At 46.5% G+C, this 15,385-nt stretch overlaps 1 protein-coding gene across 1 annotated transcript in view; it reads left to right on the top strand.

The window, feature by feature from the left end:
• The first annotated feature begins 3,809 nt into the window (after positions 1–3,809).
• LMNB2 (lamin B2) overlaps positions 3,810–15,385 on the top strand; it is a 28,793-nt gene continuing 17,217 nt past the window's right edge. Inside the window, exon 1 of the mRNA XM_031604772.2 lies at positions 3,810–4,100. Coding sequence (XP_031460632.2) covers positions 3,900–4,100 — 201 coding nt within the window. The 5' untranslated portion in view covers positions 3,810–3,899. The remainder of the gene's footprint in view (positions 4,101–15,385) is intronic.

The following is a 15,385-nucleotide window of genomic DNA, read 5'->3' as shown; positions in this document are numbered from 1 at the left end:
AGCCCCCGCCTTATTCCTCTGTTTATTTTTGTTGAGATGGGGAAAAACTGAGTTCTCTTTTTCTTTTTTTTTTTTCTTTTTTTTTTTTCTTTTTTGGTAAAAAATTCTTAATTCTGGTCACATGAGACCACTTGCAGTCTAAAGGGCTGCCCAGGTCCTCATAACAACAGTCACTCCATTTCTGCCACAGAAAAAAGCACAGAGCTGAGTTCTCTCTCCCAGGTTTGGTTAACACTTCCCCCACTGCAATTCAGGCTGAATTCTGCCACAATAAGAAGGCAGATGCTGTAGCAGAAGAATATTATTGTCCAAGCCCTGCCAAACATGATTTGCTTGGAATTAGATGCAATACATCCTCTATTCATTAGGAGGTGTCTTCTTGCCTTGAAAAAATCCTTCTATATGGAGTTTGCTGTCTGCTTTAATTCCACAGCTGTCCACTCTGTTCCTCTTTGCTCTTTTTTACACACTCTTTCTCATTAGCAACTGAGGAAGATCTCATCCATGGCATACTACTAATTTTCTCTCCTTGCTTTGGTGCCTTCCGTCCTGACGCTGCCAGAAGCAATTTCATTCAATGAAAGATAAAAATCTATAGTAAGGCATGAGCACTTCTTCCAAGCTTGAAGTCGTTGCTAATAATTTTTAAATTACTGTTGAGCTGAGCTGAATTTGGACACCTAGTAAATGTTCTGGGCTGTGTGTTTGATTCATGCCTCATCCTGAAAATAATGAAAATATCTGAGACAGCTAAACACAGACAGGCAGTTCAGAGTGAGATAAGGAACATGAGGCAGAGGGGAAGTGTGATGACTACAGGAAAGACAGAAATAATCTCACTATTAAAGATGTACAAGTAATACAGGGCAGAATGAGAAAACAGAGGACACTGCAGCAGCTGCTAAGAAAGGTAGGCAGTTGAGGTAAAAATCAGCAGCGGAGATGCCGTGTTCCCACATTTGTGACGGTATCAGCTTTCAGCATCATTATGAAATCCAAGATAGCATCAGAAAACTCATCACACCGAACTATAAAGTGGCCAACAACTGAAAAGATGCTTGGCATCAAAGGTTGTGCGAGGCTTTCCTTTGTCATGATTCCCTGCTGTAAGCAATCTCTTCATTTCTTTGGTGGGAAGAAGCACCCTGGTACAAGGCAGAACCTGCCACCGCTGTCTCCATTATCTGACGTCTCAAGAATTTATGCTTAACCTACCCAGATAGCCAGATATGTTGCAAGCACCTCCGAGCTGGAGCTCCACATCAGAATGCAGAGCACTTCCAAGCTCCTGACTTGTTATCAGAGCAAATGCTGTACATGCACAGCTTTCACCTGTGCTGCGCTGCCCACAGAAGTCAGTGTGGGGGAGCGGGTGAGGCAGCAGCCTTGGCATCTTCCCATCCCGCTCCCCAAACTGTCCTGTTCTCAGTGAGGAAAAGTGAACAAACACGTTCAGCAAACAAGGAGGCGAGGCCAATAACAAGGATGAAAGTCTGCAAGTGTTCTGGTTACTGCTTAAGAAAGGCACATTCTAAATATTGTAGACAATATGAGATTTCGAGTGTAAGGAAGTATAAATATAAAAGGAAGATTTTACTGTGATGTGGTATCATCACTGAGAAAAAAAAAAAGTAATATTAAAAGGTAAAAAAAAAGAATCTTGAAATGTACGAAGTTTATAGGAAAAAAAAAAATCTGACAGAATAATGGAAGAGTTTTGACTAAACTTCATGACGAAAGCAGACTTGCATCTGGATTATATTCTCAATCAAAAAGAGGTAAAAGTTGTAAAAGAATTTCCAGACTATGATCAGTGTGTGGAGCATCATGTCAATGAGAAAAAACATTTACGCAGAGGCATTCCTAAAATACTTTTTTTTTTTCAGCTTTATATAATCAAATTTAATTACTGGTCTTCCACAGATTTCTTAGTGCTGGAAACTGCATGTTGGGTCAGAACAAGTTCATTCTAAGCGCGTGGCTTGACACTCACTCTGAAGCGTTATTTTTTAATTTAATTTAATTTAATTTTTTTTTTTTTTTGCTTTGCTTGGGGGAGGGCAGCAATGTCTGATTCGCTGCAGGCTCACAGCAGCTCCGGCTGGAGGCACGCGCTGGGCTTTGGAGCTGATCCAGCAGCAGTTGGTTTACAGTTTGCAACTGGCGCCGAAATTCAAAAAACGCACTGTACTTCAAATCCAGAGCGGGGATGGAAACAATGAGGAAGGAGGTGGCTCTGCAGGCTCCTGGGCTGTCCTTGGTGTGGCTCCCAGCCTGAGCGTGGGGTCAGACCTCCCTGCTGAGAAATGAGGCACAGCGCTATGGGATTTGTAGTCTGTCCTTCCTGCTTCCTCCTGCAGATGCATTTTAAGGCAAAGACGACTGCTTTCAGAGAGCGGTTTCACGCTGAGTTTACATCAGATCTCACTAAGATCTGACAGCAGTGCTCTTTACTTACTGACGTGCCTACGCACCTATAGAAATGATACATGTGGCGATCAGCATGATTTTCATCCCTCTGAGTAACCCACTGACACCCACAGCTTTGCAGGCTCAGTGTGGAAGGAAACCCCTGCCCTCAGCTCTCTGCAGGAGGAGCAAAACTTACCTGAAAACCTGCTGCTTACACAGGCAGCTGCTACAGATACACAGCAATTGCAAGAGGGACTCAGAACTGCTCACCCACAGCAGAGCGGTGATGTACTGAGGTTTTCCAGTTTGACAAGTACATGATCTTAGCTTCCCAGATCCTCTAACATGAGAATCAGCTCGCTTCTGTTTTGATCATAAACACCTATTTGTTCAGCCTGGCTCCCTGAGTTTCTTTCCATCTATTGCATGGAGTATTTTCTTATTTGTTTTTCAATTTAGTTGTCTTCTATTGCTGGCTTGCATTACACTCACACTCCTTTTTCCTTTGCTGTTGTACCAACTTCAAACTCGTTTTTCCCAGAAAATCTTCCTTTTCTCAGCCTTCCCTGTCAGTCACAATGCAAAACCACACTGAGTGCTTTTCAGTCTCAACGCTGGGGACATAAGGAATTCACCGCTCACGCATTTTATACTGGTTAAATGTATAAGAACTTACAGAAGTCGGAGTATAATCAGTAAAAACATGCTTTGAGGAAGGTAATACTCCAAGAATTTAGGAAATGAAAAATTCCCAACAGCTTCATTGTGAACTGGCAGCATGCCCTGGGATAGCAAAAGCACTTTCTTCGTGATCAGCCTGACCCAGGAGCATCGCACCTTCTCAGCATCACCATGGATGTTTTTAATGCCTGCAAAACAGCCCTCCTAAAAATCCCCGCTAGGAAGCAGTTGATTGAAACCCCAAGAAGCAAACTACAGTTCTCAGCCTACAGATGCTGACAGGGAAGCACAGCAAATTCCTCAGCAAGCCTCGCTGCTAACCCGTGCCCCCTTCCGTGGCAGGGAAGGCAGTTCGTTCGTAGGAGGCCGTTTCTGAGGAGCACAGGGGGCTGCACTGCTGTGACACGGGCTGACGAGAAGGAACCCTGATCCCACAGCTCCGCTCCCTCACGCTTGGAGGGGAAAAACAAACCGAACCCAACGAGCGGTCTCTCCTTTCCGAACCGCCTTTATTCACAGTCAAGGTTATTACGTACAAGGTTATCAAATAACCTTTCTCCCCGTGCTTTATTCCCAGTCTCAACGGCTTAACTATATTCAAAACCCGCGGAGCGGCGGCGGGCAGCCCACAAAATGGCGGCGGCGCGGACTCCTCCTCCCGGCGCGCCCCGCGCGGCCATCTTGGCGCCCAGACTTCATTTCCCATGCGGCGCGGCGGCGGGGCAGGCGATGTCCGCCATCTTACCGCTCCCTCCTCCCCCGGTGCGGCCGGATTGAATGAGCCTGCTGCCCGCGAGCTGAGCGCCATGTCAGGTACCCCGATCCGCGGCACCCCCGGCGGGACTCCGCTATCGCCGACCCGCATCTCCCGCCTGCAGGAGAAGGAGGAGCTGCGGCAGCTCAATGACCGCCTGGCCGTCTACATCGACCGCGTACGGGCGCTGGAGCTGGAGAACGACCGGCTGCTGGTGAAGATCTCCGAGAAAGAGGAGGTCACTACCCGCGAGGTACGGCCTGCCGCCTTCACCCGGGGCTTCCGTGGCGGTGGCGGCCGGTGGGGCCCCTCGGTCCCGGGCAGCCGGGCTGGCGGCCCTGCGCTCGGCCCATTCCTCCCCCGCGGCGGCGGTGCTCCGGGTTGCGGGGGCTGTGGGGGTGTACGCCTAGGGCTCCGGGGGCCGCGGGGAGAAGCGGCTGCTGGCGGCGCGCTGAGCGCGGCTCGGGCTGCGCGCGTCACCGAGCGAGAGCGAAAGGCGGGAAGGAGCGCTGCGGGGGGGCGGCGGGCCGGGCCTGGGCCGCGCCGGGTGGGGCCGGCGGGAAGGAGCGAGCTTCCCGCCGCGCTGCGGGTCCGGGCGCTGCGATGAGGGCTCCGCGCCGGCCCGCTATCGCAGGTAAACCCGTGAGGTGAGGGGATTTTGGTCCCCGCCGCGCGGCTGTTAGCGCCAGGAGATTTGGAAGGGTTGTGCTAAGTTTGCTTCTCGCCGGAGAAAATCTTTCTTAGTGCCTGCAAATGGTGTGTGGACCGGATCCGTTACCTGTGGCAGATAACCTGTTCTGTTTCCTGTGACCACCTTTTTTTTTTTTTTTTTTTTTTTTTTTTTTTTTGAAGCCGTGTTTTATTTTTCCCTCTTGTCCCCTACCTGCTGCCCCCACGACCCTCCCTCCTTCCCGTGTGGGGGGTGGATGGCGGTCCCACCTGGTCCGTACCAGCTCACAGCCCTCCTGTGGGATCACTGAGGCTGGGGAAGGGCTGTGAGATAACCAGCTCTCAGCCCGTCCCCGCCGTGCCCACTGACCATGTCCCCATGTGCCACATCTCCACCATTCTCCAACCCCGCCAGGTGACCCCGCCGCCCTCTGGGCTTCCAGTGCTTTCTGAGAGGAAATTGTTCCTCATATCCAACCTCCATCCCTTGGAGGCAGCCTGCAAGGCGAGGTGTCCCACTAAGTGAAGTTTGAGTTGAAGCTGGCAGCTGATAGCACTGTGAAGGGGGTGATGTGAGGGATTGCTCTGCCACTTGTGTAGGCTTTTTTTTTTTCCTCCTTCTTTAAGGATCTGGTGTGATGATGGCAGCAGGAGAAAAGTTTGAATTTCTGCGATTTAGCTTAAGTAGGCCAAATATGGTAATGTCTTGTTGGGGAGAGGTCAGCCTGCCTGCAATCAGTGCTCGCCAAAGTATCTTGAAATGCGTTTGTATCACTTAACGATGTAATGTAACATGTGTTTTCAAAGTAATCGGATATTTCTTATCATAAAGAATGCCTGCATCTCTTGTCCTATATGAAATCATGCTATAAACAAAATAACCACCTCTGGCTCCAGGCACTAGGGAGCTATAGATTGCTGGAGGCTGGAACATAAAAACAGGGAATAAACACTTTCAATATATAAAGCAGAATATAATTAACAAGAACACATGTAATCAAAGTAGGTACAAGCACAAGACATTTAGTCTTACGTGTAGTGTAAATGATGTAAACCAACTTACTGTAGTTGTTCTGTGTGTTACTGAGCCTGGGAAATGCTCTGCATTAAACGGGGAAGGTTAGCTTGAGGGTTTTCACACATTTTGCTTACTTTTCCCTTTCAGTTTTCCTCTCTTTATTAAGTCTTAATTCTGAGATTCTTCTCTGGGTCCCTTCCAGCTCAGGGTGTTCTGGGATTCTTTTGCTTTGTGTTAGAGCCAATGCTTGTACAATCCTTCACCTGGACTGCGTGCTAAAAGCTTGCCTGCTGTTTCTAGGACAGCTTATTTTTTTTAATGTGTGTCCAGAAGGGGACTTTGCAGTCTTACTGAGTTTCAATTCAGGCCTGTGGGCAGTGGATTAGGGCTGTGTGAGCAGTGAAACTTCATGTGGCTGTCAAGTTCTGGGTGCACTGAAATAGGAGAGTTCTGTCCTTCTGGCACTAATGTGGTAAACTGGTTTTTCTGCTGATGCTTCAGTTTCCTTGTTGAATTTGTGTTCCTAAAATAATCAAACTCAGAATGAAATAAAGTATTAATTTAAGAAAGCAACAAAACAGTAGCTTCTATGCAGAGGCACTATTAAGTGTAGTCTACTGCCATTCTGTTTGGGATGCGTCGTTATCTCTTTGTATTAACTCTGTGTGTTTGAAGTGGACTATTTAATTTTCCGGAGTGTTCACGATGAAAAATCCCTTTGGTGATTATCCTCAACCATCTTCAAATTTTAGCTGGTTTTCTTTGTTTTTTTTAGCTTAATGTTCCTAGTAGCTTTGACTTATTCATGGTTCCGTGCTTTCTCTCTGCTGATACTCTCATTACTCTGCCTTTAATAACTGTCTTGACTTTTTATGGATGAGGGAGCCTTTTTTTCCCCGATTCCAAGACTTTTAATTTCAATACTTAATAGGTCTGCTACTGTTTCTTCTTCCCAATAAATACAAGGAGCCTTCTGATTTTTGTTAATCTGTGATGTGTGGCAGACTGCCTGATGGAATAATCATGAGTAACTGAGTGAAGTGATGGTTCCCTTCCCACAATTAGAACGATGGCATTTTCACAGAATCACAGAATTGTAGGGGTTGGAAGGGACCTCCAGAGATCGAGTCCAACCCCCCTGCCAAAGCAGGTTCCCTACACCAGGTCACACAAGTAGGCGATGTGAATCACTTTGATGTGAATAAAAGAACAGCTTGTAGAAATGGAGGAATTCCCATATTTTAATTGTGCACTTAAGTATGCATTGAATCAGAAAGCAATATTTTTTCTTCCCACCAGGGAGCAGGCCTGGTTAATTTTTTGTTTCTGCTCCAGAAGGTTTGTTACAACTTCTGCATAGTCAGTGGGAGACAAGTGCTTGCTGCTGATACTGAACTGTTTGGGATAATTTTAGCTTAAATTGGCTGAAGATTTTCAGAAGGACCTCAGTGACTGATGCCAGGACCATATGGTGGATGCAGCCATGCGTGCTGTGGATTGACAAGCACTGCTTATCTGCTAGGCTCTGTGTTAACACCTGAAACTTCTGCCTTGAGAGCAGTTGACACATCTGCTTTTTTTTTTAACAACCTTTAGCAGCTTCTGTCTGTCTTAAAACATGCACAAGAGCAAGGTGATGTTATAGTGGTGTTTGGCCACTGCTTGTCACCCTGGTGTCCCCACATGTCCATGTCTCACTACGGGTTGGGGTGCGACCATTACTGACGTCTGACCACTGCTGACATCCCTTACCACTGCATGCATGGGAGCAAAGGGGGTGGCATTTCTGATTTGGTTCTGAGAACTTTGGTTCTGTGGAATCACTTCTACATGAATGAATTGTTAATGTGCTGTTCAGGCAAGGACTACTGTTTCATCAGGCTCTTCAAACATCAGCTGATTATGATGGTTTTTTTTCGAATTGTCCAACCTGCCAGCCAGCAGAGGAAAGAAGGGAGCAGCCGCTTTCTACCAATCTGGGTCACCTCAGTTCTGCGGGCTTACAGCTGCATCGTAGCCTTGGAACAACATAGCTCCTGCTACTACCTCTTAACATGAGAGAAGAACTCATCAGAAGTTCAGATTCATCTCCAGTTGTCTGCTAATTACATTCATCTTTCAAGCTTTTGCAAACCTATCTAATGCTGTTTTGCCTTTACTAGCATGCAGTAGGCCTCTAGAGAAATAAAACTACACAGTGAGCACTTGGATAAATAAAAATAAAAGTTGCCTTTTCAGCTGGGGAAACCAGTAACTGTATTCATTCTCAGTTTGTTCTCTTGTGTGAATTCACTTGTGTAGCTTAGCCTATGAGAGTAGATAAATTGAGTGTATCCCCTTGTTCTTGTATTCCCTAGTATTTGGTTGATATTCTCACTGTCGTGGGGCCGCTATTACCTGATCTGTGAGGTTGGGAGAGGGAGTGGTTGAAAGGATGAAGGTGGGAAGACTCCTTTCAGTAATACCTTCATTCCTGGTGGTGTTTATGATTGTAGTCCTCCAGAAGAGACATTTTTAAATGAGTATTGGAGGGCTTACTATGCTGTTCTGAGAGTGTTCTGCTGTCCTCACCCACAACAAAAAAACAAAAACGAGTGGGATGGAGAAAGGAAACGAAGATCCATGGGGAAATCTCAGCACTGACAGCAATTGCACTTGGGACAGAAGCAGTATGTACAGGCTTCCCTCTTCTGTGTCTTCTCAAGCTCTGTGGATATCATCGCAGGCGGCTGCAGTCTTGTAAGTTAGAGCCATTAAAACTTTACTGCAGCCTCACCTGGTCTCTTCTTACCTGCCAGTGCTGCAGCTGCTGTGCCCTTTGCTGCCCCGTGTGTAGCAACCAGAGCTAGCACTAAACTAGGATACATGCCCTTGGTGCTACTTTGTTGTCATCTGTGAAACGCATATTTGGATGCTTCTGTGGGTGGTGGATCACCTGAGTCCTAACCTGCAAGACACAGGATTAAGCAGTGCTGCAGAGATCAGCTGAAGAGTGATGGTGCTGGTGCACAACACGCATGCATCTATCTTCATTGCTCTTGAGAACTTGGGTCTCTTAAGATTGCTTATGTTCCATCTCCATGCTGCCTTCTTAGTTTTCTTTTTCCTCCAATCTTCCTGGCCTGTAGCAACTCCAGTATCTGCTTGTGGCCTCTGTCGGAGATAATGCTGTAGTAAGCAACCATCTGCTTTGTATGGAAAATATTTCTCCTGTTAATTGCTGGGAATGTACTTTGTACTACCTCTTGGCTTGACACCTGCGAGACTGCCATGCCTGCCTGAAAAAGGAGAGAAAGCATATTTTAGCTCTCTTGCTGAAGTCTCTGGGCAAAGGCATCCCTGGTCGTCTTAGATCCATGACCTCATGGATTGGGTTTCAGTGCTGTGGCACTTATATCTCTGTGAAGAAACTGGTTCTTAACCATATGGGCAGGTCACCAGATTTCTTTGGAAGAATGTGATGCTGTTTACAATTTTTGGATAAACTGCCTTTGATGTTGATACTGATGATTGCCTGTTTCTGAGCAGGCATTTCCATAGCCTTGATGCATGGGACCACATCAGAAGGAGGAATAGCTATTTGCCTCCACAGATGTTCCTGGGGAGGCCATGAGCCTTCATCAGTCCATAACTGGGTGAACAAGAACACACTGAGCCACACCTGGTGGGAACACATTTGTTTTGCACATTGATGCATATTAAGATAATTAAAGCTTTATCACCTAATTTGTCCAGCCTCACAGTCTGGCACGTTCCCTGTGTTTTCACTGAGTGTCTTGCAGCTTCTTTCTAGTAGTTGCTGTAGAAGGTCTCCTATAGACCTGACCTATCTTCTGGGTAGGAGGTGCTTGGGTGAGCAGGTGGGAATGGTTGGACAGATCCTGCAGAGCACCAGCTGACTGTAACTGCTGCTGGCAACTATGGAGTTGCATTTCAGGGCTGGTGACTGCTTAGAAGAGACAGGATCTGCCTGGCTAGGCAGGACAAGGGTGTCTTTGCCAACAGATGGGTCACCTTGGTAAGAACTTCAGACTGAAAATGATGGGGGAGTGCAAGGTTTCTCTAAGATCGGGTGAGGTGGTGGAATGGGGTAGACATGCAAAGGGCCAGGGGCTGTGTGAGCAGAGTAGACTGTAATCAACAAAGCAATTGTGGAATCATCAAGGAAGTGCCTACAGGACACTTTGATGGGGAAAGCTCTGTTCTTCCTGATAAATCATCATGGTGCCTTTCTGAAGCACAAATGCTTGCAATGTGGAGAACAGCCAGGAGGAATTGGCCACCATGGGTGCTGTGACCTCAGTGGGATCGTGAAAATGAAGTGGGAAAGCTCACACGATGAGTGCTGCGATGGACATCTAAATCAAACTGCATCCATGAGCGGTGGAGAGGCTGGTTGGTTTCGTTGTGAGGCTGCTACAAATGATCTTTGAAAAGTCAAGACTGATGGCTGTAGCAAAGCGGGTGGCACACCTATGGTTAGGAGGGGGAAGATGGGAGATCCAGGGGACTACATGCGAGTCTCCCTCTCCTCAGTCCCTAGAATATCATTTGTGTCATTGTGTACTTCTCAAATCCTTGTCTGTATCCTTTCTGACTGTTTCCTCTGAGATGGATGAAGCCGTATTGACTATTTTTTTCCATGCTGACGTTTTTCATGTATCTGCTGCTTTCCTCACTTTTTTTTTGTGGATCTGTTATGAAAACCCGTTTTCTGATTTACATGACAAGTCCAGCTGGCTGTGAAACTTGTGTTTTGCAGCAGACACTGATTCTTCCTCAGTATGAAACTGACATGCTTGTCCAGCAGTACTGTTCTTCAGGCTAATGTCTGCTGTCTTACTGTACACTCCAGCTTAGTGACAGGTAGTTCCTCTTTAGAAACACCTCTCTAATTGTCAAGAACAAAGTGAACTCCTATAAGATTAAATATTGTAGCTAGCAATTCACCTAATTGAAAAAGTGGGCTTAGAAAGCACTTGATACTGTATAAATCTGATGGCTTGATACTGCTTGATTTGTAGTCTGTTCTTATTCTTTCAACTCATGCTTAAGTGCAGGAAGCTCTTAAAGATTTCTCTCTATTTCTCTATTATGAACATAAGTTAAATAATAACAAAAAAATGAAGATATGTTTATACTTCATCTTTTTGAGATGGTACTTTTGCTTATGCTGATGAGCTTTGGGCCACAGGCAGGTGGTCTATCATGTCTATCTGTACCTTTTTGTAAGTGCAGCAAGTGATTACTTTCTATGCCATTTTCTACGCCATTTATTAGTTTTCTTCAAACCTAATTTTTTGGCTTGCCGTGTGCTTATCAGAAATCACTGTCAGTTTTTATTTGGCATTTGTGCATGAGCTTTGCTTCTTGACAGATGCTGTTCCGTGTCCCATATCCTCCTGCTCTACTGTGTTGCCCAGTAGTAGTTGCCCATGCCAGTTTTATTTTATCTTAAATTACAGAATCACAGAATTGCCAGGGTTGGAAGGGACCTCAAGGATCATGAATCTCCAACCCCCCTGCCACACGCAGGGCCACCAACCATCCCACCTGATGCTAGACCAGGCTGCCCAGGGCCCCATCCAATCTGCCTTGAACACCTCCAGGGATGGGGCATCCACAACCTCTCTGGGCAGCTGTTCCAGCACCTCACCACTCTCTCTGTAAAGAATTTCCCCCTGATGTCCAACCTAAATCTCCCTTCCCTCAACTTCAAACCATTTCCCCTTGGCCTGCTGTCACTCACCCTTTCAAAGAGTTGATTCCCCTCCTGTTTGTAGGCTCCCTTTAGGTACTGAAAGGCTGCAGTGATTCACCCTGCAGCCTTCTTTTCTCCACGCTGAACAAGCTCAGCTCCCTCAGCCTGTCCTCATAGGGGAAGTGCTCCAGTCCCCTGATCATCTTTGTGGCCCTCCTCTGGACCCTCTCCAACAGCTCCCTGTCTTTCTCATACTGGGGGCTCCACACTTGGACACAGTACTCCAGATGGGGCCTCACAAGGGCAGAGTAGAGGGGAACAATCACCTCCCTGTCCCTGCTGGCCACCCCTCTTCTGATGGAGCCCAGGATACCATTTGCCTTCCGAGCCGCAAGGGCACACTGCTGGCTCATGTTAAGTTTTTCATCTATCAAGACCCCCAGGTCCTTCTGTGTAGGGCTGCTCTCAAGGACCTCTCCTTCCAGTCTGTAAGGATGCCTAGAATTCCTCCGGCCCAAGTGCCAAACTCTGCACTTTGCCGTGTTGAACCTCATTAGGTTCACCCGGGCCCACTTTTCCAGCCTGTCGAGGTCCCTCTGAATGGCATCCCTTCCTTCAACCGTGTCGACCGCAACACTCAGCTTGGTGTCGTCAGCAAACTTACTGAGGGTGCACTCAATTGTATCATCAATGTCATTGATAAAGATGTTAAAGAGCACCAGTGCCAAGACAGACCCCTGGGGGACGCCGCTCGTTACCTGCCTCCACCTGGACATGGAGCCATTGATGACCACCCTCTGTCTGCGGCTTTTCCACCAGTTTCTTATCCATCGAGTGGTCCACCCATCAAATCCACATCCCTCCAGTTTGGAGATAAGGATGTGATCTTTTGTATGTGATCTTTTTTTAGTTGAAGAAAGGCTATGAAGAAATGCTAAGTGATCTGGGTCTGTTTAGCCTTGAGAAGAGAAGACTGAGAGGGGACCTGATCCAGGTCTATAAATATCTAAGGTGTGGGGGGCAAAGTGGCGAGGCCAGACTGTTTTCAGCAGTGTGCGGAGACAGGACAAGGGGAAATGGCCAGAAACTGGAGCATAGGAAGTTCCTCACCAATGTGCGCAAGAACTTCTTTACAGTGAGGGTGACGGAGCACTGGAACAGGCTGCCCAGGGAGGTGGTGGAGTCTCCTTCTCTGGAGATATTCAAGACCCACCTGGACACCTACTTGTGCGACCTGGTGTAGGGAACCTGCTTTGGCAGGGGGGTTGGACTCGATGATCTCTGGAGGTCCCTTCCAACCCCTACGATTCTGTGATTCTGTGATTAAGTGCTTACAGTGATGTCTTATACAATATTCTGCTTTTCTTTTTTTTTTTTGTTGCTCTAACAAATACCTCTGTTTTCTGTAGTTGTCATAATTGCAATGGTTGTAATTACTTCTTGGTTTCTTTTGCTTCTGCAAGGCTACTGAAAGCAAATCTGCTGGCAAATCTGATCCCATGTGCAGCAGAAAGTGAAGAGTTGCTTCCTGTCATGGCTTACCAGATTGACCGCTCCATGACACTCTCACTGCAAACATATAAAATGTAGCTCTGGTATCACCGCTTGGATTACAGCTTGAACTATTTGACACCTGCTGGAATGACTGCATTTTCAGCCTCTCTGATCTCCAGTATGGTTCCTGTTTTCCTTTATAGTTAGTGATTAATTAACACTGTGTATACCAGTGCTGTTTCCATACTCTGGATGCTGCTTGCAAAATCTTTTCCAAAATGTGTCGTATCTGAGAAAAGTGTGCTCCCAGTATTCCTGGGACATTTGGGGACATTTAGACACTGCCTGGTGGCACAGTGCTGAGACATGTGATGAGGCAAAGCACCAGAAATGGGCTTCACAGCTGCTAGGTGCATTTAGTAGTTTTTCCTTCCCTTGCTGCGTGGATGCTGACTGCTGGTCCTGTTGCCATTTTTCTTTTTTTGTCCGTAAATTCTATATGAGGCATATCCTAGAAGGTCAACAAAAGCTTTTTAAGAATGTGGGCTTGAAGTGTCACTACTGGAGACCAAACTGAGCAGCAGTTGCAAAGTAAATTTAAAAGGGAGGAGGTTAAAAAGTGATTGTAGTTTAGAAAGAAAGCAGGATTTGAGGTGGACAATAACTAGAGGCACTTCGGGGACCATATTACTCTGATTTCAAAGTCAGCGGACTCTGAATGTTATGTTCCCCCAACAGAGCAGAGCTTCAGGGGCAGCAGTTTCAGACAACAGAATTACTTGCCAGAGTTTCTTTCAGTCCTTTCAGAGAGTGTCCTCATATCTCAGTTACTTCTGTCTGTCCAGTGCATTAGCTTAAAATGCTGCTGTATGTGGCGTTCTTGCTAACAAACTGTGCATTGGAGCTCTGTTTACTTTTCATTCAAGTTTCTGGAACAGAAGCAGAGCACAAGTTCAGTGTGCTACAGGAGAAAAGATCCATGCTAAGCTGCCACAACAGGTTATGCAGTGAGGGATGAGTCAGACCTTTTTAACTAATAAGTGTTGTCTCTGGTTCTCTTTTTACCAAAAGGTTCTGAAATGGCTTTCATCATTCAATATTTAGTTCATTCCAGCTATCTTCTATCAAGACAGGGGTTACTTTAAAAGTCTGTTTGCAGTTCAGAATGTTGTCCTTTTGATGTTGTTAAGCTGTGTGGTGTTTGGAGTACTCTGAATATCAAGCATAAATTATTCACTACTTGTTGATATTGTATTACCTTTTTGTAGCGATGTTTACAAATAGAAGGAAACCTACAGGTTTTCTCAGATCAGCTCCTTGTCTTGTATGTGCATAACATCTCTTCCCGGATGGTCTGCTCCATGTTCTTCCCAGGCACAGTGTGAGGCTCACTGGACTGTAGGTTCCCAGACCTTCCTTTCTCCCTCTCTTAAAAGTGAGAGTGATGGTTCTCTTTTTTCAGTCTCTGAGGACACCCCCAGTCAGCTGTGATTTTTTTTTTCCTTGCAGTTCTCTGGAATGCGTATTGTCTGGCCTCACGTACTGTATACACTCAGTCTTGTGAGGTGGTCTCAGACATGCCCTTCTCTTACAGAGGGTGGGATTTTACTCCCCCAACCCACATGTAGAGGTTTAAGACGTGAGATATGTGGGAAGCCTGACTGACTGTGAAGAATGAAACAGAGAACCTGTTGAGTACTCCAGTCTTCTCCATGTTTGTTGGAGCTAATTCTGCCTTCTCATTAGCAGAGGAGGTATGCTCTCCATGGCCTGTCTCTTCTGACCAATGTACCTGTAGAACCCCTTGTTATTTTTCACATCCCTCACCAAGTTCAATTCCATGTGCACTTTGTCTCTCCTGATCACACCATACACGTTTGGATGGTGTTCCCGTATTCTTCCCAGGCTGCCAATCCTTGCTTCCAGATCTTGTGCGCTTCCCCCTTACCCTTGGTCTGATCAGCAGGTCCTTCCTCAGCTGTGAGCTTCCTGCTTCCTCCAAGTTCCCGTGCTCTCAGGAAGGCATCCTTAAAGAGCTGCCAACTCTGTTCCATTCTTGTGTCCCTAAGGGCAGTTTCCCAAGGAATCCCATCCAATCCTTAAACAGTTGGAAGTTTGCTCTCCTGAAGTTCAGATCCCTGACTGTTCTTTCCCAAACTCACAGCCCTCACTCAGCCAGGGCACAGCAGCTACAGTGCCTCTGATCTTATCCTCTTTAATGATCTCCTCTGTGTTGGTGCTCACCAGGTCCAACAGTACTTCACCTCTGGTTGGTCTGTGCAATACCTGGAACAAGAAGTTACCCTCAATGGACTCCAGGAGTCCCCTGAATTGCTTGCAGCTCACCATGTTGCTTTCTCCCCTGCTCCTGCCCTGGGCATCCCTTCTGAAAAGCACATCACCCTCAAATGTAGTATTTCAGTGTGTGATTTTGTATTGTGATTTCCAAATACTGTATTTTCATGAAGGTTCACAGTCAGTGAGGGGCTTTACAGCCTTCACCATTATTATTTTATTGGCATGATGGAGTGATGTAAGAAGGATCTTAGCGCATCATAACTCACATCGTTGTGGAACTTTCTGAGTGTTGCAACTGGTAATGCAGAGCTGTATTAGCTTGTGCCATAGGGAATTTCTGGCTGTAAGCTGTGACAGA

This window comes from Phasianus colchicus, chromosome 28 (genome assembly GCF_987193195.1).
Source record: "Phasianus colchicus chromosome 28, bPhaCol1.hap1.1, whole genome shotgun sequence".
NCBI lineage: Eukaryota > Metazoa > Chordata > Aves > Galliformes > Phasianidae > Phasianus > Phasianus colchicus.
The sequence above is the reverse complement of the archived record's forward strand: the minus strand, read 5'-3'. Positions and strand labels throughout refer to the sequence as shown.